Raw genomic sequence first — 24,177 nt, 5'->3', positions numbered from 1 at the left:
GGCACAGTTTAGGAGGTGGTTTGATGGATTGGTTGACTTAATGTTTCTTTTTAGTACCCAATAGTTATTTTTAGTTGACATCTTTACTAGTTAAATGGCTTGGTGCACCAAAATAATTTAAATCAGGTGGACTTTTTTGCTTAAAAAAAGTTGATTCATTTTTTTCAACTTAAAATTAAGTGGACATGGAGGGAAGAATATGAAAGTATCATCTTAATGATGTCTGACGAAAAACAAAGACTTTTAGCCTCAGTAAGAGCCAGGCCAGGCCAGGCTAGGTGGTACACACCTGTAGTTGTTAGCTACTGGGGAAGCTGAGGCTTGGGAATTGCTTGAGCCCAGTAGTTCAAGGCCAGCCTGGGTGACATAATGCGACCTCTACTTGAAGGCACACAGGCTTTAAGGAGGTTGAAGCAGTACATTCCAAAAAGAATTTCTCCTGGGTATTAGAGGGTTCCTAGTTTCCAGGAAAGATTACATCTACCTCCCAAAATTCAGACCTTTTTTTTTTTTGCATCTCCCTCACTCCCCACATTAGTCCTCAAGACCTGCTCTGACTAATGAGCTGCCCTGTCTTATTTTAATAATTCATCTTAATGGCTTTTTTTCCCTCAAGTTTTATATTTTTACCTAAACAGTAATTGAATGAAACAATCATTTATTTACCGTTTAATTACTGTTAACCATCCTGCCTCCATGACATTTGTATGTTAATTAGCTGACTGAAGCAACAACACCTTTTGGTTATGTTGCAATATTTACTCTATTATTTTAAGGGCTGCAGTTTTTTCATAGTCATTGTTAATAATAGTGTGGGATAATAAATAGGTTGTCTTGGTAGCAAAAAGCATTAAATGGCCATTATTATGTCTCCTAATATTTATAACTATTGGCTAAACTGTTTACATGAATTCCCAGTATTTCCATAATTCTACTTTTCATTTATCCATGTAAACAGGCCAGTCAGTTTCATCTGAAAATTGAAGTAAGAAACACTTTGATTTGTCATCAATAGATGGTAGACCAAAACCTCAACAGTATCTAAATGTCTTTCAAAGCAGGAAAAGGGGTCTAATTAATTGTTAAGAGCAAATAAATGTTTCTATTTTCAAATACACACCTGAGTCCCTCACCCCCAAAGCAAAATAAAAGGGGCAAAAAACCAAAACCTTTGATTTTATTTTCCAGAGATGATGAACATTTGTTAATCCAGCATTACTGCCAAAGTTTGAACCAGGACTCCCCCCTGAGCCAGCCTCGTAGTCCTGCCCAGATCTTGATTTCCTTAGAGAGTGAGGAAAGAGGGGAGCTAGAGAGAATCCTAGCAGATCTTGAGGAAGAAAACAGGTGAGTTTTCTTTCTAGCTTTGTCATTGGTAAGCAGAGTGCAAACTTTTGCACACATAGACAAGCGCCAGGAGTCTTCACTTAGAGTTATTCTGTGTCTAATTGTTTGCTAAAATAATCTGTTTAGCTACATTTCAGATTCTCTCTCTCTCTCTTTTTTTTTGTTTTGTGGAAGAAGAAAATGGATGCTACAGTATGGATAAAAACTTATTATTTTAGGTGTGAAGGAGTTAATGCTGAAGGGGGTATGTGACTCGTTGCATGTGTTTCAGAGGCTTTGATTTTATATTTGAGAATAGAGTTTAAGTAAAAAAGCAGGTCACTTTAATTTTATGATTATCAAATTTTTACGTGTTTTGGGCTATATCATCTCAAACATTTAGGAAAGTAGATTCATTGGCTTGGTCATATTTGGGAACAAATGATTTCATCTTACTATTCATCATCAAATGCAGAAGTCTTACGTTCAACCATCATAGCAGATTAGGGCAACAACTTGTATTGCCAGCCATTGCCTATAAAAGATGTTCATGTAAAAGTAGCTGAAATTGTAGCAGAGGAGAAAAAGTAAAGGGAAATTTGCAATGATGGCAGAGAAGACAAAGTTATAGAAACCTGGGGTATTGTATGGTGTCAGGATAATGCAAACAATTGGACTTTTACTTTTATGTCATACTGTATCACAGGTTCTAACTCAGTGTGCCTTCTTCAGATAAATGCCACCAGGCAAGTCTTTAAAGAGAAGTTACTCAAATTTATTGCACTTAGGAACTTTCATCTCTTTGGTTTAGGCTAAGGCACCAAGACATCTTAATCATGGCAACACACTGTGTCCGAGCACCAGCTCCCTCAGGGAGGATGTCACCTGAGGATGAAAAAGCATACTGCCATTCATCTAGTCCTTAGTGCTGTTACTACCTGCCTTCTAGCTCTTTAATACCTCTGACTTGTGACCCTAGTTCCTTATCTTCTCGGCTTCTCTTTGGTTTCTTTCCCAACCCTCCAATAAACTTTCCATACTGACTCTAGTTGTTCATCTTTCCAGAACCAAGACTCATCATGACATTCTTTCTTTATTGGATATCTACATCTTACAGAAAAAAAAATGTAGCTTCACAGCTGGGCATTCAAACCATCCACGATTTTCTCTTGACCTCCCTTTTTTTTTTAAACTTTGTCTGCTTTTCTACTCCCTGTGTTCTGGCTATGCTGTTGTAGCTACTATATCTGAATATATCCTGCTCTTATCTCCTTTCTGGGGCAAATTCAAGCTTGCTTCTCGGCCTAGCTGCTAGCCCCTAACCCTCCACTGCTATTCTGACAAAGGAAACATATCCATCTTCTCTGACCTTACTCAAAATAGCTTTCCCCACAGAACCCTCCTAGACGTCTGTCGTTGGAGGTAATTTGTCTTTTGCTTTTATTACCAGAACTCTTTGGACTTTATCCGAGAACTCTTTGACAGTTTGCCTTTTATCAGTTACTATCAGTACCTCCCTCTAATGAGAGTTTTGATTGCCTTTGGAGTAAGGACTGTGCCTTAATCATCTTCATTTCCCTATAGTACCCAGCTAAAATTGTTTTAATATTAAATGGATATGCAGGACATGTTTCATGAAATCCTCAGAATATGGCAAGAATGTCACACGAGTACCACCTAGGAGGTAATACAGCACTTTTTGTTTTTGCTGTTGTTTTGATGAGAACATTATTTTTGGCCTTAATTGTAAGGTTGTTTGGGACTGAAGAGCATGGTAGAGGAAACATTTTCTTCCACTTTATTAAGAATAATTATTAGTATCCCTTCATGTTAAATCTTTAATTATTATAGGGGTCAAAGCCAAAATAGGAAGAAAATGTTGGGATTGGCATTGTAAATAGAATTTTATGTTATGAGGAAATAATACTTTTTTAGTATATGATTATTGCCACTGTGTGATAATAACTTTTTTAGCTCATCGGTCAGGATCTCTATCTTGTTTGTTAGCATATTCTCCTTCTATACCATGGTGACCAGATCAAAGAATGTTGGTCAAGAATACTGATAAATGCATTTATGTATATCATTTTATCACCTTCAGAGCATGTTTTGTTTTCCGGTGCTGGGGATTGAACCCAGGGTCTTGTGCATGCTAAGCACATAATCTACTACTGAGCTACACCCACAGCCCTGTATTTTCATAGCATTTAAATGTATTTTAGATCATTTAGTCTTCCTAAAAGCTCTATAAAAAGAGCTTGTCTCTTTTATATAGATCAGAAAACACAAGCTCAGAGAGGTTCTAGTAGCTTGCCCTAGATTCTGCAGTTAGCCAGCAGAACTAAATTCAAATCCAGATTTTTCTGACTCAAAATAGCCAACTCTACCCTGGACCAGAGAATGAAGAAGAGTTGCTATGTATAGGCCATTTATGTAGAATAGAGGCTTATTCCCTGGAATGTGCCTTCACTTGAGGGAATATGTGTAAGAAACAAATGTCTCTGAAAAAAACAAAACAGAACAGTTCATCTAATTGTGGTACAGTGACGGTCTCTTTACCCTGAAAGATATCCAAATCATTCTCCAAGAATGGCATGGTTTGTTACCTGAAAGAAAGAAGAATATTATACCACAGCTACTAAGAGCTCCAAAATGTGGAATCTGTTCTTGATGCAAGTATCTCTGTAAGTTATTTAGACCTTCAAGAAAAGGTCAGGAGGAGCATCCTTTCTCCCTCTACATTGTCACATTTTTGCCTCCTATCAAATCCCCCCAAAAAATATATCCCTAGAGCTCTGCCTTAAAAACAACCTGTCTGATTTTCTTTGTTCTGTCCTTTCCTGTGCTCTTGCAATTCTGTTGAAGCTTCAGCACCATCCTTCCTTCATGACCTTTGAATTCAATGTCACCTAAGAAGCCTTTAATTTGCCGTTTCCTGTCCTTCCTTTAAGAAAACCCAGGAAGTCATTAGCTGCCCTTTTTCTGTGCCTGCCAAGTTGGCTGTTTCCCAAGTCAGAAATAGGCTGTATAAATGACAAATGCAAACGTACTTTAAGAGAAAATGGGATTGGATATTTAAAATGGAGATTGTCCCAAGTATTTTGGTCGAGTATTTATTATTTCCATGTCGATTCTGTGTTCTTTATCCTGTAGTTATGATTTATCTCCAAATAATAGTTAGCAAAGGAGAGAAGCTTGGAAATCTCTCTTCCTGACTGGTTATATTACTGAATTTTGTTAATTATTCTTATTCATGATACCACCTCACAGTCTCCTAGGAAGACGGAAAATGGCTATTTTAGAAATGTCTCAGGGTGTCTTAGCTCTGTCATTAGAATTGCTTTTCTTCCAGTTGTTGCGCATAGCTTTCAATAAATATTTGTTGAATAAATTAATGAATAATAAGTTGAAATAAAGCTGAATCTATTTCATTTGTAGCACACATGCATGCACTTTTGAAGAAAATTCCTTTACAAACCTAATTTCCTAGAGAAAAGCCTTTCATCATCTTTTTTTCCTGCTGACTTTTAAGAATACTTCATTTTCAGATGGCCTTGATGAGCACCAACATTGCTTTCTCATAAATTTCAAATGTTAAAAATTCATTATCCAAATCCCAGGTGCTGTATAACTCTTACACTTCTTATTCTCTGATTCTTGGTTTATGCCACAAAAATAAGATTAAAGATCTGAACAGAAGCTAAATCTGACTGCATTTTTCTGAGAGGGTCCCTAATTAAGTTTAGTAATATTACCAAAATATGTAGTCTTAAATGTTTCATTTCTGCATATTCCCCACTCTTTATCACTGCTAATTCAGATTCATCTTTGGCAGAAACCAGTTGGATGTTAAGAATTTGCCCTGGGTCCTTAGAGTGGCAAGTTCAAGGTTGTATTTTCCTACGTAGATTAAAGTCTACAGTCTTCAGACTTAAAAATCTGTAGCAGTAAAATTCCAGTGTATCTTTTGGACTGTCTAAATGAACCAGTGCTTATTCTAAAATTCAAGGCATGATTCTAGCAGTGAAAAGGTATCCTTTATAAGAGACAAAGATTCATTGTCCTTCCACTACCTGCATAAAAATTGATTAGATTGTTCTCAAGTCTAAAAGGCAGGTAAGGGCTGGGAATTTAGCTCAGTGGCGCCGCTCCTGCCTTTCCAGGAGCAAGGTCCTGAGTTCGATCTCCAGTATAAAAAAAAAACCAAAAAACAAATTAAAAAACAACAAAAAAAAACCTATAAGGCAGGTAAATACTAACCTGATTCTCTGTCAAGTCTAAAGTTAATTAAGTAGTCGTTAGGAGGGCCATGGATTTAGCTCATTTGCACTGACGCCTGCCTTGTAAGCACAAGCTCCTAAGTTGGATCCCTAGTACTGAAAAGAAAAAAAAAGTTTTTAGTAGATGTCATATGACAATGGGGAACTCTGGATTTTTAGTACTTATGTGTACTTTCATACCTTTCACATACTTTGTTGGGTGATCAGATCTTTCACAGCGTACATTTGGGTTTACTCTAGCTTTCTCATTCCTCTGGTGATTACGAAGGATTCAGTTCTAGTACTCAGTCTTTATGGGATCAGGAATCTTTATAATATCTTCTTCCTTTGGTCTGGGTGTGAGCCTATAGTGATGGCAAGAAGATGGCTGAGCAGAAAATCAGGAGTGGGCATTCCCAGACAGGGACAATTGTAAACCAAGGTGTCACGAATAGCAGAGTATATTTGGAGAAATTTCAGTCATCCCATTTTTTTAGCAAGGCAAATGGGAGGAGATGAAGCTGGCTAGGTGGACGAGGGCCTGTTGGAAAGGATGTAGCACCACACTGAGGAGTTTATGCTGCTCACTTAAGATAGCCTCTTCAGGTTGTCACACAGAAGTGTGGCCCTTAGATTTGCTCCTAAGCCCATCCTTCTTATTATGTCCATGTAACTTACAAACGTACACTTAGATTCATACAGCTACCTGGGGTTGACTTTGGAAAAAAAATACCAGAACCGAGTTTGGAGGTATTGTCGGAGCCCGGGAAAGAGGTGATGGGGGTCTTAAGGTAATAGAAATGGGAAGGACATGATGAATCTGGGTGGTATTTTAGGGGAGAAGTAGAGATGCTTGAATTGGTGGTCTGATGGGTCTAGGGGAGAATCCAATGATTCCCGGGTCTGGTAAGTACATGGCAAGATGACAATTCTTTGAAGCTGTGCCTGACAATGAGGATCCATGGTAGCAGGTCTGTCATTTAATTCAGTAGGATCTGTGGTGGTCCTTCCTCAAGGCTGAGAGTCTAGAATATGATGAATGGGGTAGGGGGAACATTTGGTGGGGTCTGGGTGACCTCCCCATGGATAAATGTCTCATGGTCTATGAGAAATAGAACTTGGCAGTTTGCAGGAAGAGTGTGAGCCAGAGATGTTAGCTCTATGAGTCACCAGCTCATGGTGGTAGTTGAAGCAATGATGGTGAATTTACCCACTTAGGGGGTGCTAAGCAGAAGGAGAACACGTGGTTTGGTAGAACTCTGAAAGATGTGAACATTAAAATGTTAATTAAATTACTTGTATTCTTTTAACATGGATTTATACAAAAATCCAAAGTGCTCAAGAAGACATACAGAGAAGAGGGAGTCTTTTTCCAACCTTATCTCCTGGTTGTGGGGTTTCTGGCTCTTGACGATACCTTCTTCATTGATTTCTTGTGTGTCCCTCAAAAGGTATTTAATATCGGCAAGTGTATTTGTGGTTGTGGGTACTATTTCACACATTGCTGTGTAATGTTCACTCTAGTCTTCTTATTTAACTTAAAATCCCTAATTAATTTCCACACATTAAAGATGCCAGAAGAAGAGAGGAGGAGAGCTTGGGAATGATGGGAACATTTTCCCAAAAGAGGCAGGAGAAGAAGGTTTAAAGGCACAAGGGCACAGTAGACTCTGAGTAGGAGAAGGATCACCTCTGGACGCGGTGTAGTAAATGAGGATTTGGGGTGAAGAAAGAAGAGGGGAGGATAATGGAATGAATATTGCAATATCCAGTAGACATTACTGAAATGAGTAAAGGTAGATTCCCATAGCTGTTCCTACTTTGTTTAGGTTAGAGAGGTATATGAGAAAGCTACTGAAATGAAGCATTCATGTCACTTGGCAACATGGGCCCCAAAACACAGGGCTGAAGAGCCTTTTTTAGATAAAGAGAGCTCAGTGGATGACATAAATCAGACATGCAAGGCCTTTTTATGGCAAGGACCAGGAAGAGCTGAAGGGTAAATATGCTGGATTTAAAAAGCTGTGTAAGGGGCCAAGGATTTAGCTCAGCGGTTCAGTGGCCTGCCTCGCAAGCGCAAGGACCCGAGTTCGATCCCCGGTACCACACAAAAAAAGAAAAAAGCTGTGTAAGGGGCCAAGGATTTAGCTCAGCGGTTCAGTGGCCTGCCTCGCAAGCGCAAGGACCCGAGTTCGATCCCCGGTACCACACAAAAAAAGAAAAAAGCTGTGTAAGAAGTGGGTCAACTGCTTCAACCCTCCTCACGCAGAGAGGACAGGTGTGTATGGGTGAGATGGAGTTCTCAGGATTCAGAGGCTCAGTTTCTAAGTAGTAGGTCCAATTTAGTTTGTCCAGAGTTAAAGTCTGAAGGGACTGATTCATGGCAATCCATTTCATGGAAGTGAAGGGACAGCCCAGAATGACAATTTATGTCTCCCTTTCTCTTAATTTTCTGTCCTGTTGTAGTCATTGCCTTGTTAGGATAAATCTATTCAGGTTGCCTTAAAGCTTTGTTTGTGGAACAGCATGGTTTAAATTCAAATACTAGATCAAATATAATGGAGGATATTTGATTTTTAGAGACTGGAGTTATTAGTTTATTCTAGGATCTACAGTGTCTTAGAATTCAACATCACAAAAATCAGAAGAAAAATCAGTTGTTTTCTGGTGAGCTTAGAATCTTAGCATGGGAAATTGGATAGTCATGAAGACTGCTTCATGCTATAGAAACACTGAAGTACCCCACTGGTGATTAGTGTATTCACATCTTCCTTCATGCATAGCTGCCATCTCCCTGGGACAGACTAGATCAGAGCTGATGTTCTTATAATCCAATTTCCCTTTTTAAAATTTCCTCGAAGACCCTCATTCTCCTGTGGCCTTCATTGCCAGACCATGCCACTGTGGTAGAATTGACTATGTTCTTGGCTTTCTTTAGGTTCTTTTCAGGCCTGAGGATATGATTCCATTCAATTCCACAGACAGTTACAGAATGCTTAATATGATTTTAAAACCAGGACTACTAAGATAAGTAAGCCTTGTTTCTTACCATCATGGAGCTCAACATTTAATAAAAGATATTAAAATATAAACAGTTTATTATAACCCAGTGTAACGAGCTTTCTGAAAGGCACAGAAGGAGTGAACTTCACAAATGGAGTTTAAGTTAAAGACTGAATAGGAGTTTTCCAGGCTGCGAGAAATGGAAAAGCTGAGTGTTCCAGAATGATGGAAAGCATGAAATCAGGAGACTTAAGAGGGCAGCAGAGTGGTAGGTGAGATACTAGGTAAAGGCATTTGAATAAGGTGTGACAGTGAATGCCTGTAATCTCAGCACTCCAAGAAGCTGAGGCACGAGGATTGTAAGTTTGAGCCCAGCCTGAGCAACTTAGTGATTTAGCAAGACCATGTCTCTAAAATAAAAGACTGAGGATGTAGCTCAACGTGAAGACCCTGGATTCAATCCTTGGTACCTTAAAGATAAATAGATAGATAGGCCGGGGATTTCAGTGGTTCCACCGCCAGACTCGCAAGCAGAAGGATCCGAGTTCGATCCCCGGTACCAAAAAAAAAGAAAAAAAAAAAAAGATAAATGATAGATAGAGACTGTAGATAACAAGAAAAAAAAGGACTTTGTAAAAACTCATTTGAAGGAGTTTGAATTTTATCCTGAAAGTATTGATTGAAAAAAAATAATTGGAAGCACAGAGCCAAGTCCCTGGAGATTGGTAGGAGTATAGTGAAATAATCCAATGAAAGATGGCCAGGTTCTCAACGAAGGATGTCTTAGGCAAGTAAAGAAGAGATAGAGAAACTGGAAAGTAACTGAATGAATGAAGCCAGGGGAGAAACAGAGGGAGGAATAGGGTGATATGCAGTGTTGTAGTAAGGGAACTGGGAAGTGATCAGTCAAAAAAAAAATGAAAAACAGGAAAATCACTCATTTGCAAAGGGTCACTAGATAGAAAAAAAATTTGTCTATTGGGCTTAGTAAATTCTGTTTGCCCAAGTACATCCAAGTGGAAATGTCCTATGTTGATTTTTATGTGTTCACTTGCCAAAAATGATTTTTAAAAACCCATAGCAATAAGATCCCTGCAGTATACATGGTAGGTTAAGGAATAGAGTAGGAATTGGCATAGTGGACTTTCAGGTTTTCTTGGCGCTTCCCAATACCTAGGTAGGCAAGAGAAGACAAAGATCTATCTACCTCGTAATATTGGATGAAGGATGCCACATCCTAAGGGAACATTCTCATTTTCTAACTCTACATAAATCATTACCACAGTAACCAAAAATAGCTGTCCTTTGAGGGCTTGCTATGGACAGGATCTGTTCTGAGTACACGTGATTTCTTATTTACTTCTGACAACAACCCTGGAAATGAGAGGCTGTCTCCCAAACAGGGGATGACATAGGAGTAGGAAGGACACTGTGCTGCTAGCAAGCATTAGGACACCGATTCAAACTCAGTCAGTTCTGAACTCTTAACCAGTGTTCCACTTGGTATGATGATTGGTTAGTATCCTTACCAACATTTTTATAACAAAGACTAAGGGAAATTTTTATGTGGCTTTTTCTCGTGGCTTTGGATAATTATGATAAGCTTAACATTAAAGACCAAAGCACTGATGACAGTTCTCCGAGAATAAAGGTTAGTGTTGCCTAAAATGTTTTCTGCAGAATACCTTTGAGATATTTTTAAGAAAAATGATTCCAGGGACAGATAAACTTTGAAAAGGCTTGTATCGGAAAGTCGTAATTACATTAGCATTTACATTGAGGAGTTAGAAGAAATCTGATTATCTTTGTTTGGACCAATAATGCTCATTCTTACCTGACCTCGAGCCCAGGTATATTGCTGTATGGAACACGTTTTGGTAAAGAAATTCAAGTCTGTACTAAACTTTGAAAACCATCCAAAGAGACAGGATAGTTGGCCCTTAACTGTAGGTGTTAAAAAGATTAGCCATTGTCTTTTTAGGGCCATCAGAGCACAGAGCTGTAACAGGTGTCTTTAAATGAAGTCTGGATTTTTCTCCCAAAAGCAATTTTGGTATGCTCTGGTAGCACCGCGATTGCCCTGTGGGACCAGAGACCACAGTGATTGAGGCTGAAAATTTCAAAGGTAGGCACTAAATAGTTTCCTATGACCATAGGAATATCCCATTGAATAACTTGGCTGTTTAGTCAGATTGACAGCAAAAGTTTCCATCAGTGAGTTGACATAATTAACTTGTGACGTGAAGTTCTTACTTGCTAAATGATTGAACTTTGAAAGATACTTGCACAGGCCAGAACTTTTGTTTCTGTTCAGTTACAAATACATCTTTCTAAGTGGCTAGCTGGGAAGGTCGATTGTTGCTTAAAGCATCTTTTGGATCTTGATTTGAAAGTGTAAAAGTTATACATGGAAAGATATATCTCCCTTTATATCTCATAACAGGAATACAAGCATAGTTTTCAACTCAAAGTAAGATTGACGTATACTTTTGAAAGATGTTAGCATGTGGTCCTATGTAATGCTACGTGAGGAAGCTGATTCGCTTCCTGGTGATGAAATTTGAAAAAGGATGAATGATCAGTATACCAATCTGGTGCTTGGCAAGTTCCACTTCATAGAGCCCTAGGGCTATCCGAGTCATCCAGGAGAAAATTATGAAGACAGGTCTGGGATTTTAAAAGAGAACTCTAGATTGAGGAGCAATGACATGTGTGTGGTGGGGTGGGGTATCTTAAAGGAAATAAAAGCCTGTGCAGAGAATGGAATCATTGTAGGAAGAGGAGTGTGTATACAGAAAGAAGACCAAGGACCTCCTGATGTACTTGAGTATGCCCACTTCTCCATTAGCAATCCAGTAGAAATGGTTTCTTGGTGTGTATCACTTATGTAAATGGACAGCTTCTGCAGCAGACTAACCTCATGCATTTTATTTTATACTGCTTTTATTTTATTATTATTATTATTTTTAATTATTTGGTGGTATCGGGGATCGAACTCAGGACCTTGTGCTTGCAAGGCAGGCGGCAGCACCACTGAGCTACATCCCTGGCCCTTTGTACTGCTTTTAATAATTGAAAGATTACCTTTTCTTTTGCCTCCAAATTCTGGGTTACCTTATGGTAACACTGCGCCTGCTGCAACTAGAGGTCATAAGGAAATCCACATGATCCTTTTCCTCTGATCTAGGAAAATGAGGTGATCATCTCCAAGGTGGAAATAACCTGTATTTTTAGCTTTCGCAGTGAGTGTGATTTCCATTTATTTTGCATTTTTGTAAAGTTTGTTACATGGTCAGATTAACCAATATCCCTCACACTAGGATGTGAGCTCTTCAAGGTAAGGGACAGTGTCTTGCATATCATTTTCTCCACAATTCAGGGTACATAAATGTGTTTTATAAATGAAGCAGTGAATGTCTTTTGGTGTTTTCCTGGTACCTGATGGACTTGGGGGTTCTTTTTTTTCCAGCTGTTTTCCTTGTTTTTACTCACTTCTTATGTTGTTATTCTTTTCCCCAATTTCGTTAATATACTGTACCGGATTAGGTTGTGATATTTTCCACTAGACAAAAAAATTGTAATTGTTTAAGGTAACCTAGACTTGAGTATTTGGGGGGCTTATTTGAGGGCTCTTTTTTAAAACTCACCAGTTCATTAATTGTCTGCATAAGTAATCCTGCAGGCATTTATTTGCATATGACTTTTCTTCTGTTTACATGGGTTAAAACTTGATTTCTGCATAGTAGAAGAGAGCATTAGAGAATTATTATTTTCACTGGAGAAATGCCTTCTGAGGTATGAAAAACAGAATTTTGAATCTAGAGTGTAGTTTCTAAGAAGAGTTTTATTGAGATATACCTCACATACCATATGGTTCACCCATTTAATGTATATAATTCTCTGGTTGGTAGGTTATTCACAAGAGTCATTCATGCAGCCATCATCACACCTTCTATTTTAGGATACCCTGAAAGTAAAACTAGTACTCATTTTCAATTAATTTCCTTTGTCCCACGACCTTGTCACACCTGCAGGAGTAGACAGTTACTAGTCTGCTTTCTGTCTTTATGGATTTACCTATTATGGCCCTTTCATTTAAATGGCATTATATAATATATGGTCTTCGTGATTGGTTTCTTTCACTTAGCATAATGTTTAAAAGGAGCCTCTCAGTTGTAACATGTCTTAGTCCAGCATTCGTTCCATTTCGTTGTATGGATATACCATATTTGAAAACTACACTCATAAGTCGATGGGCATGGGGCTTCTTTCCACTTATTTGCTGTCATGAACAAAGCTGCTGTGAAGAGTCACGTACAAGTACTGGGCCTTATTTTAAAGAAATAGTTCTGTGGTTTCTGTCATTGTAGTAGAGGCAGCCGTGGGATCAGATATGTTAAGTGTTTAGCAGTGCATGGCAAGAAGTGAAAAATAGGCCATCACATTGATTTTACTGGGAAAATTTAAGGCTGATTCTAACTACACATGAGGGACTCGAGGTAGAACACACAAAGCTTAAAATTATGATTCTCCTTGAAACTTACAGCTTTTTGCTGACCACAGGCAATGGAAGTTTGGTATTTTGCTGTATGTGTCTGAAAACTGAACTACACTTTTCCCAGTGGTCCTATTCCTGGGGACAGGAATACCCCTCCTCTAAAAGCTCTCCACACCTAGTTCGCCTTTGGAATGATGAAGTGTAGCCACTAGCACTTTGATTTTGGGTTTTTGTTTGCCTTATTTCCAGATATAGTAGGTAAAATTTCTTACGAGTTTTTCCCTTCTTGTGTTGAACTTTTGGAAAATAGATTTATTCTGAAGGTAATAATATGTTAAACCCTGATCAGCCATCTGAAAAATAGCTGAGTCAACAAAGAGAAACTGAAACCAATTAATATTGTCAGGTTAGGTCTCTTGGAATATAAGTGAAGTGTAGATCTCTGTGTCAAAGGCATATCCAGAAAACAGAACACCTAGCTACATTAACCTTGTAGCTGTGCTCCAAACATTTTGTTCCAACACTATTCTCTGGACACTGTAGGGATATTTTGTCACATGCCTAGTGTATGCGGTCAAATCTCAGAAAATTTCATCATAATGATCTTAACTCATTGATTTTATTTTGATACTCAGTTGTGAAGCACTTTACTAAGGCAAAGATGATGGGAGGTAGATAGTAATTCCAGAATTTTGGGGTAGCTATAAATGCTTAGAGGCTAATGCTCAAGTATATATAGGGAAAATTTTGAATGATAACCTCTAAGCACTATGTATATTTTCTGCCATGCTCAGTAAGTCACAATAGATTTTTTTCATTTCAGATCATTTAAGTGCTATATTTTTGAGAGAGAGTTTTTAGCACACCTGAGGTTCCAAGTTAAAAAGTATACTATATAGAAAGAAGTAACAACAGTAACAACAATAGTTTAATAAACATTTCTTGATCATGTAGTTTGGGTTGAAAGTGCTTCTAAAAGTTTTACGTATAAAATATAGACCATAATGCCCCAAGAATCCTCATAATGGGATTAGTGCTAAATAAGTTGTCTCACCTCAGCAAAGATTAAATAAAGATCTTTGTGACTCCAAGACCATCTCTCAAAGCCCACTTTAATACCCTCCACAGCCATGGGAGGTCAAAATACCAAAAAGGCAATGTGTCAAAAAAATTATACCATTCAGTTTTTCTCCTGCTGGAACAAAACTTTTCCCCCTTTCCTTACTTTGACATCTCTCTTAAAATGCAGATATCATTGGAAGAAAATGGCACATTATCATAAAATCCCAGTCAAATTTAAATGTCATATAAATCTTTTATACTGAGCAAATTTGAGGAGAAAAAGGGATGGAATGAAGAGCTCTGAATGTTCAAAGGGGGGCAGTATTAAGGGAAAAGGATCAAAAACAAGACAAGGGAGTGTGGAAATCCTGCCATTTTTGCTATTTTGCTTAAGGCAAATTAAAATATGTATACTTGTACTTCCTGCTCTGTGGGATTCTGCTTAACACCGGTGATGCCAAGACACATGAATGTCTTTTTCCACCTAGGTTAGGGGTATTTTTGATTTAGTGTTTGATAAAAATTTGACATTACAGCTTTAAATATTTCTATTGTTGATTGAAAAGGCTCTGTGCAATTCCTGGCTTTTAAAATTCATCATGCTGGCAGCATAATTTGCCTTTCTTTTTCTAAAAAAAAAAGTGTTTTGCTAAATGTATAGTTACTGTAATTGTTCTATATTACTTACTACAGTTGCATGAATCTAGATTTTGGTGGATAGGATTTAATTATTTTTAATACTGTATGAGGATAAAGCTGCATTTCTCTGGGCCTATTCCTTTTAGACCTAGACCTTTGTAGTTATTCCATTTTATGGCTCAGTGTGCTTTGGTATACAGTTTAATGTATAATACTCTAAGAAATAGTGATCACTGCAGGGGAGCTTTCACTTATTTTTAATATATTGTACCGCTATATACTTACACATAGTAGGGAAGTTCTATTTAAAGAATAGACGACGTACATGGATATCACTTGATCTCTGTACATTAAGAGAAATTACAAAAATTTCGTCTGTTCTTTATCACACATGCTAGTTATGATTGCCAGAGAGGCACTTACAAGTCACTGCTAAAGGGGCCAGATGCATTCACATTTTCAACAGGTGGAGGTAAGGCAATAATAAGCCTTGCCAATTTAATTCATCTCTTCTGTCCATTACTTGGTTAGGAGATTTTTATAAATATAAATCTGCCGCCTGGACAAACATGTTTATATACTTTATGACAAAATTAATCAGATACATAAACATAGTTGTAGAATGGAAGGAGGAGTTTTCGCTTTATAGAGAATACAAAAATAATAATGGGTGGGAAACTTTTTAGGAAAACTGGCTGCAGGCAGAAATTGTACTGACAGAAGCCATGTGCAGTGAATGTGAATTGGTGATCTTTAGGGAGCCACCAGAAAAATAGAATTTACAAGGTAACCAAGAATGTAAATAGATTCTCTGTGGAGTCATTGTCTGATCACTGACATACTCTCTGAATTGAAATGACCGCTCTACATCCTGACAATTAGAGAGTCAGTAGGGGTGAGGTGTACCACTTCAAGAAAAGCAGAATATATACCAGTTAACAGTACAAATTCATAACCAACTGATGCAATGAGTAAATTTTGTACTTGTGGTTAAACTTTAAAACAATTTACCTTGGAAAACAGTGGTACAGTGGCAATCATTTCTGATTCTTGGGAATAATCTCCCCTATATTCCTTACAAATACTGTGTGAAAGGTATCTGGCATTAAGGTAATACTAGAAAAATTATGCTTTAAATGTACTTGGACACTTCATTTCTTAAATATAATAGCTTGATTTATAAGGGCTAAATGGCTGTGTTTCCCATCCTCTAACAAAAATATGCCATAAACACAGCTATGTGACCATGACTACATTTATTAGAAAACATTTAGTAAAAGTTGTCCCCCCTTCAACCCCTTGAGCATCAATTCTTGATAACCTTCATGAACATTTATAAATAAGTTAAAAGAGAATTTTCACTCAAACCAAAGAACTTTGTGCTTTACTTGGTTACTGGCCAAGATACCTTTTCAGACCCATGTTTTCAGAGCCATTTTTTTCTTTCTTTTTTTTTTTTTTTTTTGTTGGGGGTGGTATCACGGATTGAACTCAGGACATTGCACTGGCAAGGCAGGCAGTGGAACCACTGAGCTAAATCCCTGGGCCTCAGAGCCATTTCTGGCTTTAGAACTTTTGGCATAACAGCTTGTCCCACCTTATAGCATCAGGAAGAAAGACCAGTCTGTCACAGTCAAGTTTGTTATTGAGCTTACTAGGAGGCTTATATGTGTCATGTATTTTGGGGGATGAAGGTACTTGTGCGGCTCATTTAATCTTGGGCTAGTGAATTAATAATGTTCAGGTAACCTTGTCTATATATATATATATATATATATATATATATACACACACACACACACACACACACACACACACACACACTATATATATATATATATACACACACACATACAACACAACACACACACACGCACACACATACACATAAAATCAATGTGTCCTGATAGCTTTAGATTAAGATTAGATTAGCTCTTGCTTTTAGGCATCTTTCTCTGCTCCCACCACTTATGGTAGTAATATATTGGTAGATAACATATTGAGTGGTAGATAATATATTGAGTGAAAAATCAAAAAGACATAGCTAGACTTTAAAGCAAGATAAACCTCTCTGTGGATCAGAAATGGAAAGGAAAAAAGCAATGCAACTCATGGTGAGAAGTTCACTAAGATTGTGGGCTTTTGGCCCCAGCAGTCATGATAGAGATTATTAAAATTCTCTTTACAAAATAAGGGCCCAGAGCCAGGCTTACTATTGTGGGGCCCTACATAAACACACTTGGAGAGATACGTGCGTGTACAAATACATAAACATGATCAAGAACAATTTTGAGTGCTGTAGGGCACTGCAGTTTACTTGTGGGCCTAATGTGTAGAACATAGGAAAGACCAGGGAGTGCAGTAGGTAAGAGAGCATCATAGCTTTGATACCAGGATGTGAACGTGCCTACTGTCTGGTGAAGCAATTAGTGGTATCTCCATATCACTCAATGCAGCCCTGTTCTACACTCATACACCTTTCAGTGGTATATGTGGGAGCTGTCACAAAAGCACTGAGAGATGAGTTTAGAAAGAGAAGTCAAATTTTTAAATTTATTTTTAAAAATTAATTTTATTGGTATATTTAAGGTATACAATATAATGATATTCATCATTGGAAATTTGCACCTTTATATAATTCATCTTGGTTCTTGTTCTTTCCCCATTCCCCTGCCCTCCCTTCAACTCTTCCACCCTTCCCTGTCTACAAAGACTCTGTTTCCATTTGTTCTTTCTCTCATATTCCGTCCCCTTCAGAAAGAGAAATAAATGTAAAGGAGGCACACACCCATACAACATTCCTTCAAAATGTGTTTCCAAACCAGATTCTAAAACACTAAAGGAATGAGATAGAATACCCTCCCCCCAAAATGAACCACATGAATGTAAAATGATATAACACAACAACAGTAAAGATTGCTCTTGCTGGGCATGATGGTACATGTGAGATACATGATGGGAGAGGCAGAAGGAGGGGTCGGGAGAGAAAGTATTGACATTACTAGGTGGATACTTCAGAGTTTATTTGGGGGTACATTTGAGGCAGTTAAGAGAATGGAGGAAATGGCAGAGAAGCCATATTTAAAGCTATAATAGCTGAGAACCTTCTAGAATGAAGGAGGATGTGAGTCTTTAAGGAAATGGTCTCCCAAGAGAAATTTCAGACATCTGGGAAGGAAAGAAAGGCCTACATAGAGCAATTGGTATTCTTTACAGCGCAGCTTTGAGAAGCCCTGGCTGATTAAAATGAGCCTCTTCGCTTTACCACTGGAAAATACACAAACAGAAATTCAGTGTGTTGTATATACCAAACCATGTTTCCTGAACAACGACACTCATAAATAACTCACAAAAGGAGAGCCTTTGGACAATTAGCCCCTCAGGTTCAAAATACCAAGGCAGATATTTCTAGAAAACATAGTCTCCTGTGAGTCTTGCGTGAAAAGTAGATGGGAAGACAGTAATCGTTTATTGTACTATGCTGAAGTCCATATTTCAAAGCAATGTTTTCAAAAGGAACATCATGGATGACCGAGTCTGGTAGAAAGGTAAAGCTTGAAACAAATTTTAAATAAAAAATGTCAGTTGGAACATTTCGGTGAACATGGTTTACTTTTAGCAAGTAACTACAAGGGGAAAAAAATAGAAGGTAGTTTCTGTGGAATGAGGCCTTGTGAGCATTGAATGCTGATTCAAGTTCAGACACATTTAGCTGATTACATGTTAAGTGGCCAGAAATTGGATTTAATTAATAGGAACAACAACATGCATTAGCTCACATGCAGAGGACCAGTGTGCAGAATCTGGCTGAAGGTAAACCTCTATCACTTTTATCAGAGCAGATTGCTATAAAACAAACTGCGAAACAACTCTCCTTGAAGGTTGACAGGGATAGAATTTTAATCAGTACAGATTCTGCCCCTGTAGACGAAAGAGATCATTGATTGATTTTCTGCATGACTTTAAATAAAATTCCTATAAAGCTTATCATATTAGGTAGAGGGTAGAGCTTAAGAAAGGAAAACAACAACGAATGAAGTGCGTATTGGGCTTCATTCGTGCTTCACTGTGCAGATCCAGCATTTTGAAACTGAACATTTTGGAAGACATGTCACCCCCTGAGAAATGTTTTTAGAATATTGAGAATATGTTTCCCTAATAGGATACCTGGTCATGAGATTTTTTTTTCTTCAGACTGGGCATTGGGAAAACTCTTCTTACCTCCTTGTCACTTGCATATCAGGACTCTCTTCGATCTACATCCTCCATATTTGTGGATAGAATTTCTCACCTGATAAAATATCATCTGTGAGCACCGGAACTCTGTCATCTTAACTTTAGTAATAACTGTTAACTAGAAGAAAGATTTTAAGAGTTCTAAGCAGTCACTGGGAATCAAATATCAAAAGTTTCCTCAACGGGAATTCTCAGTAAATTTTAAAACCTTTGGGACTTTTGCATGGACTGATACTATTTATATTTCTTTGACAGTAATGAAATAGAAAGAAAGGGGAATAGCCATAGAAATACTTACATGAAATACAATTCATTGCAATGGGCATTAATAGTAACAAAAATGTGTATTACATACATCTTTTTAAATCCAGGGAAAAAATCAAGGTCTTTTAAGCATCTAACATCATAGGTTCCCAAATAAAGTGAATTGCAGTTGAATTAAAAGGAGAAACTAACAAACCCATTTTACTTTAGTATTCCTCGTAACAAAATTTGATAGCTGTAAAAAATCAGAAAGTTATTAAGGATATATACAATTTATGGGGCCGGGGATTTAGCTCAGTGGTTCCACTGCCTGCCTCACAAGCACAAGGTCCCAAGTTCGATCCCCAGTACCCACCCCCAAAAGAATATACACAATTTGAACCAAAAAATTAACACACTATCTAAAGACTACCATTTATGAGAAAATACCCATTTAGAAATGTTCAGTGAACATTTTTACAACATGACTGTGAACCAAATCACAAAAAGAATTATTGCTAAATTTCAAAGGATGAGTATCAGTATTCTCTGATTTAAATACAAATGTTAAATACTGAATAGTTTCTCTGCTGTGAAAAACTATAATGGTATATAAGATCCTAATGTTATAATTGACAGTGTGAAATAGGAAGAAAAGGGCTAAAGGTGTAGGGGAATTGGGAAGGGTAGGGGAAAGCTAATAATGGTAAAGGAAAAAAAAAACAGAAAATGAAAAAAATGGAAATAAAGTATTTATAAATAGGGAAGGGAGGAGGGGATGAAGGGAGGGCAGGGATAAGGGGAAAAATGAGAATCAAGGCCTGTCATGTAAAGGTACAAGATCCCAATGATGAATGTAACTGTACTGTATACCTAAAATGTACCAAAAAAACTCAATGAGAAAAAATAAATAAATAAATGCAAATAAATTAGAAATGTGCACTGAAAAGTGGAAATATAAAAACTGTTCTCCGAAATGACTGCATTAAATAGAAAAATCACAATAAAGATTAGAAAATGTGAACAGTTGAATTAAATGAAGAGATACATATCCAAATTTTTTGTATATAATCAAAATGGTTCCAAGAAGAGAATCTGTGATCCTAAATGTATTTATTTAAAAACAGTAAAGATAAAAATAATTTAGGCGCTCAATCTGCAAAGATAAAAAAGAAAAACACATTAAAATACAAAACATTAATACACATAAAATGAAACTAGGATGTGGAGACTCAATTATGTGAACTCGATTCTTCTCAGTTTAATCTATAAACTCAGTATAATTCAGATCCAAAATTTTAAGAAGGATTTTTGTGAAATATGAAAATTGATACTACAATCAGAGTAAAGATCAAAGAGACCAGACTAATCAAGACAGTTTTAAGGAAGTACAAAGTGAGGATGTGAGTGCCTATCACACCAATCGAACGAAAGTTATGCAGACCAGTGGAGTAGAATAGTTCAACATGCACAATTGTGTATTTGTGGACACTTGATATATTGCAGAGACACTGTTAGAAGCCAGTGGGGAATAGACTGACTGTACAGTAAATGGAGTTGGCTTATGTATCTATCTACAAGTGGAAAGTAAAATTATACCATATGCTCACATTAAACACAAAAATAGAGTGGTGGAGCAGTAAAGTCCTGAATATATAAAGCATAATTTTAAACCTTAAATTGAGTGTAGGGAAGATTTTCTTAAAACATAAAATGCAGGAAACATGGGAAATATCTTGAAGTTTAAATTGTACTATAAGATGCCATGAACACAGTTATACTACAGTTAGATAAGGACATCAGATAATATTTGCCATGCACATTACTGACAAAGGACAAGCATTGTGAATATACCACAAACATTAATAAGAAAAAGACAATCCAGGAGGAAAATGAGTAAAGGAAACATGAGAAGTTAGTTAATATGAAAGAAGCAATATGCAAATTAAAATGCACCCATCAAATTGGACAAAAGGTGAATTTTACTATACCAAATCTTTTAGAAAGTGGCCAGATGCAAAACCTCATTCACTATTAGTGGGAGTGAATGGTAAAACCACATAGGAGAGAGCATTTTGGTAATGTGTAGCAATACTGAAGATACTGCTATGACTCAGTAGTGCTACATCAAGATGTATTCTGTATAGAGTTCTCTTAAACAGGTATCCAAAAAGACAGGTATAAGGAAATTAATTGCATCAAAGTTTGAAACAGTCTAAATGCCCAGGGATAAAGAGAATGCTATTGGCATATTCAAGCACAAAATAATACCTTAAGTAGTAAAATAGAAAACTATTCTGTATTTAAAAATGGATAAATCTCCAAAAAGTTGTTGAAATGAAAAAAAAAACCGCTTAGAATGGTGTATGTACATTCTTAAACAAAAAGTTCTTAAATGTAAAGCTTAGGAATGTAGAAAATAATGCTAATAGTTTGAATCACCCAGTATGTCAGTTTTTGTAGCTAAAACACAGGTGGCTATCAGCGTGTCTAATAAGGTTGATGTAACATTCATGGATATGTTCGTGGTAATGGTGGACACAGAATTCTGAATGGCACTTTATTGGGGGTGATAATGAAGGAATGGTATGGATTTGGGGGGGTATATGGGCGAGCTTTTGCTTTAACTTCAAAAATTTTTGAAGCAAATATGGCCAATATTAAGCTTATTAAAGTAGGGTGTTGGGTACATGGGTATACTCTTTCTATATTCTTAGTTGAAAATGCTCGATTTTTTTAAAAGCAAACCAAAGTGTTGGTAGAGGCATAAAAATTTTAATCTCATGGCATTATAAAGAATTATTTACAAAATGATTAAATCCTTTGCTGCTTACTTAGCTGAACATAGCACTCCTGAGGCTTTTAGGATAACATAAAAAATTAAAAAGCATCTCCCTTCACACACCAGTCAAAAGCTTCAAATTTTATTTTGTTCTTTTAGCATTGGTAAGATCATCATCCTAAAAACCATTCATTAGTGCCTCTTTTTTGCTTGCTCTTGTTTGGTGGTGGTCAGACTGATTCATTCGCCATTTGATAGGAAATCTGATGATGATAATTCAGTTTTTGTTTCTTCTTTTTTTTCTACTCCTTTATTGCCAGCAGGAATCTGCAAGCAGAGTATGATCGTCTGAAGCAGCAGCATGAACACAAAGGCCTGTCGCCACTGCCGTCCCCTCCAGAAATGATGCCTACTTCTCCCCAGAGTCCTCGGGATGCTGAGCTCATTGCTGAGGCCAAGCTACTGCGCCAACACAAAGGCCGCCTGGAAGCCAGGATGCAAATCCTGGAAGACCATAATAAACAGCTGGAGTCACAGTTACATAGGCTCAGGCAGCTGCTGGAGCAAGTGAGACCCACATCTGTCTAACATGAGATATTTACAAACATTCGTGGTCCCTTCTTAAACAGAACTCAGTCCTTCTTCTAAGTGCACCTGTCAGTTCTTACATGCTTAGAAAGTACCAAGCCAAGGCCTAGGTATCACTTCCTGCCTTTCATTGTTTTATGTGTGACAGGGTTTCAATAACTTGCCCAGTCTGGGCTCAAATTTGAGATCCTCCTGCCTCAACTTTCCAGAGTGCTGAGTTTAAAGGCGTGGCCACCACAGCCAGACCAAAATGATTTTTTAAAAGAAAATTGTATTTTTAAAAAATGACACTGGTAATTGAACACAGAGCCACATGCATGCTAGGCAGGTTTTCCACTACTCAGCCACACCCTCCAGCCCTGTCAAAATGTTTTTTGTTTGACCCATATGAAATGTGTTTTGAGGAGGAAGAGGCCAGAAGATTTCTGTTAGCTCTCTGTAAGTGGAAACTTGACCTTTTGAAATGGAACTCTTGATTGAAATTCTCTTCTCACCTTTTTTGAGCGGGGGTGTTTCATCTTCTTATCCCTAACATTTTTAAAGCTCCATTTAAAACCTAGCAAGGTCTTCATTGGCATTGTAACAGCCCCCACCCAGACATCTGCTAGCTTCCTGGGAATTTTAAAATTTGAAATATGTTTTATCTATCATGTTACTTAGTATTTCCCCAAAATATGAATTCTCTGTCACATTTTTTAGATCACATGTGGCCTCACCATTCCCACACAACCTTCCGAATCTTTCAGCCTTTTAGTTTAATGATTTCTATTTCTTGTCCCATTGTAGCTCTAAATTTTTCTCCTTTTTACAAGGAATACAAATTCAGATACAAAAATAATATCCATTACATCAACAGCAAAATATCGCAAGTCTGATAATCTTTGGGAGGTTAAGCAAGGAGAGTCAGATTTTTGTGAGTCTTGAGTATGTCATATTATTTTATGTATTTGTTTGAATGTTTACAATGAGAAATAATTCTGTTTTCTTTTGGATGCCTTAGCCCCAGGCAGAGGCCAAGGTGAATGGCACCACGGTGTCCTCTCCTTCTACCTCTCTTCAGAGGTCAGACAGCAGTCAGCCTATGCTTCTCCGAGTGGTTGGCAGTCAAACTTCAGAATCTATGGGTAAGTGTCTTAGCTACCCCCGATTTTATTCTGTCTTAAGGTCTGGGAAAGCCAGTGGTGGTGGTTGGCACACAGCTGTCCTCCCAGCACTCTAGAACTCTAGGAAGCTTAGGCAGGAGAATTGCAATTTCCAGCCTAGCCTGGGAAACTTTGTAACTTAGTGAAACCTTGTCTCCAAATAAATATAAACACACACACACACACACACACACACACACACACACAGAGTACTACCTCAGTTCATGAACTTAATTCATTCTACGATTCTGGGGAAGATAGTCACATGCATTTTAGTGCTGGAAAGATGGTCCTGGTTGTGTTCATCACTCCACGCAGAGTCCGCAAACGGAAGCAAAATTTTGCCAAATAGCTTCTGTTTACAACTGTATTGTTTGCAAACAGAAATGTTCATGAACT

The 24,177-nt window shown here is 37.5% G+C and overlaps 1 protein-coding gene across 12 annotated transcripts in view; it reads left to right on the top strand.

Moving 5' to 3' along the window:
- Dmd (dystrophin) overlaps positions 1-24,177 on the top strand; it is a 2,130,457-nt gene that overhangs the window by 2,082,648 nt on the left and 23,632 nt on the right. For 9 of the 12 annotated variants that reach the window (XM_033760399.1, XM_033760398.1, XM_033760403.1 and 6 more), the window contains 3 exons: positions 1,189-1,347; positions 22,372-22,615; positions 23,637-23,760. In XM_033760399.1, coding sequence (XP_033616290.1) covers positions 1,189-1,347; positions 22,372-22,615; positions 23,637-23,760 — 527 coding nt within the window. The remainder of the gene's footprint in view (positions 1-1,188; positions 1,348-22,371; positions 22,616-23,636; positions 23,761-24,177) is intronic. The other 3 variants (XM_033760401.1, XM_033760400.1, XM_033760402.1) reach the window with 1 other exon arrangement.

The sequence above is a fragment of the Fukomys damarensis genome, unplaced genomic scaffold (genome assembly GCF_012274545.1).
Source record: "Fukomys damarensis isolate Sample0158 unplaced genomic scaffold, DMR_v1.0_HiC HiC_scaffold_39, whole genome shotgun sequence".
In the NCBI taxonomy this organism is placed as follows: Eukaryota; Metazoa; Chordata; class Mammalia; order Rodentia; family Bathyergidae; genus Fukomys; species Fukomys damarensis.
This window is presented reverse-complemented; position numbering and strand designations above follow the sequence as displayed.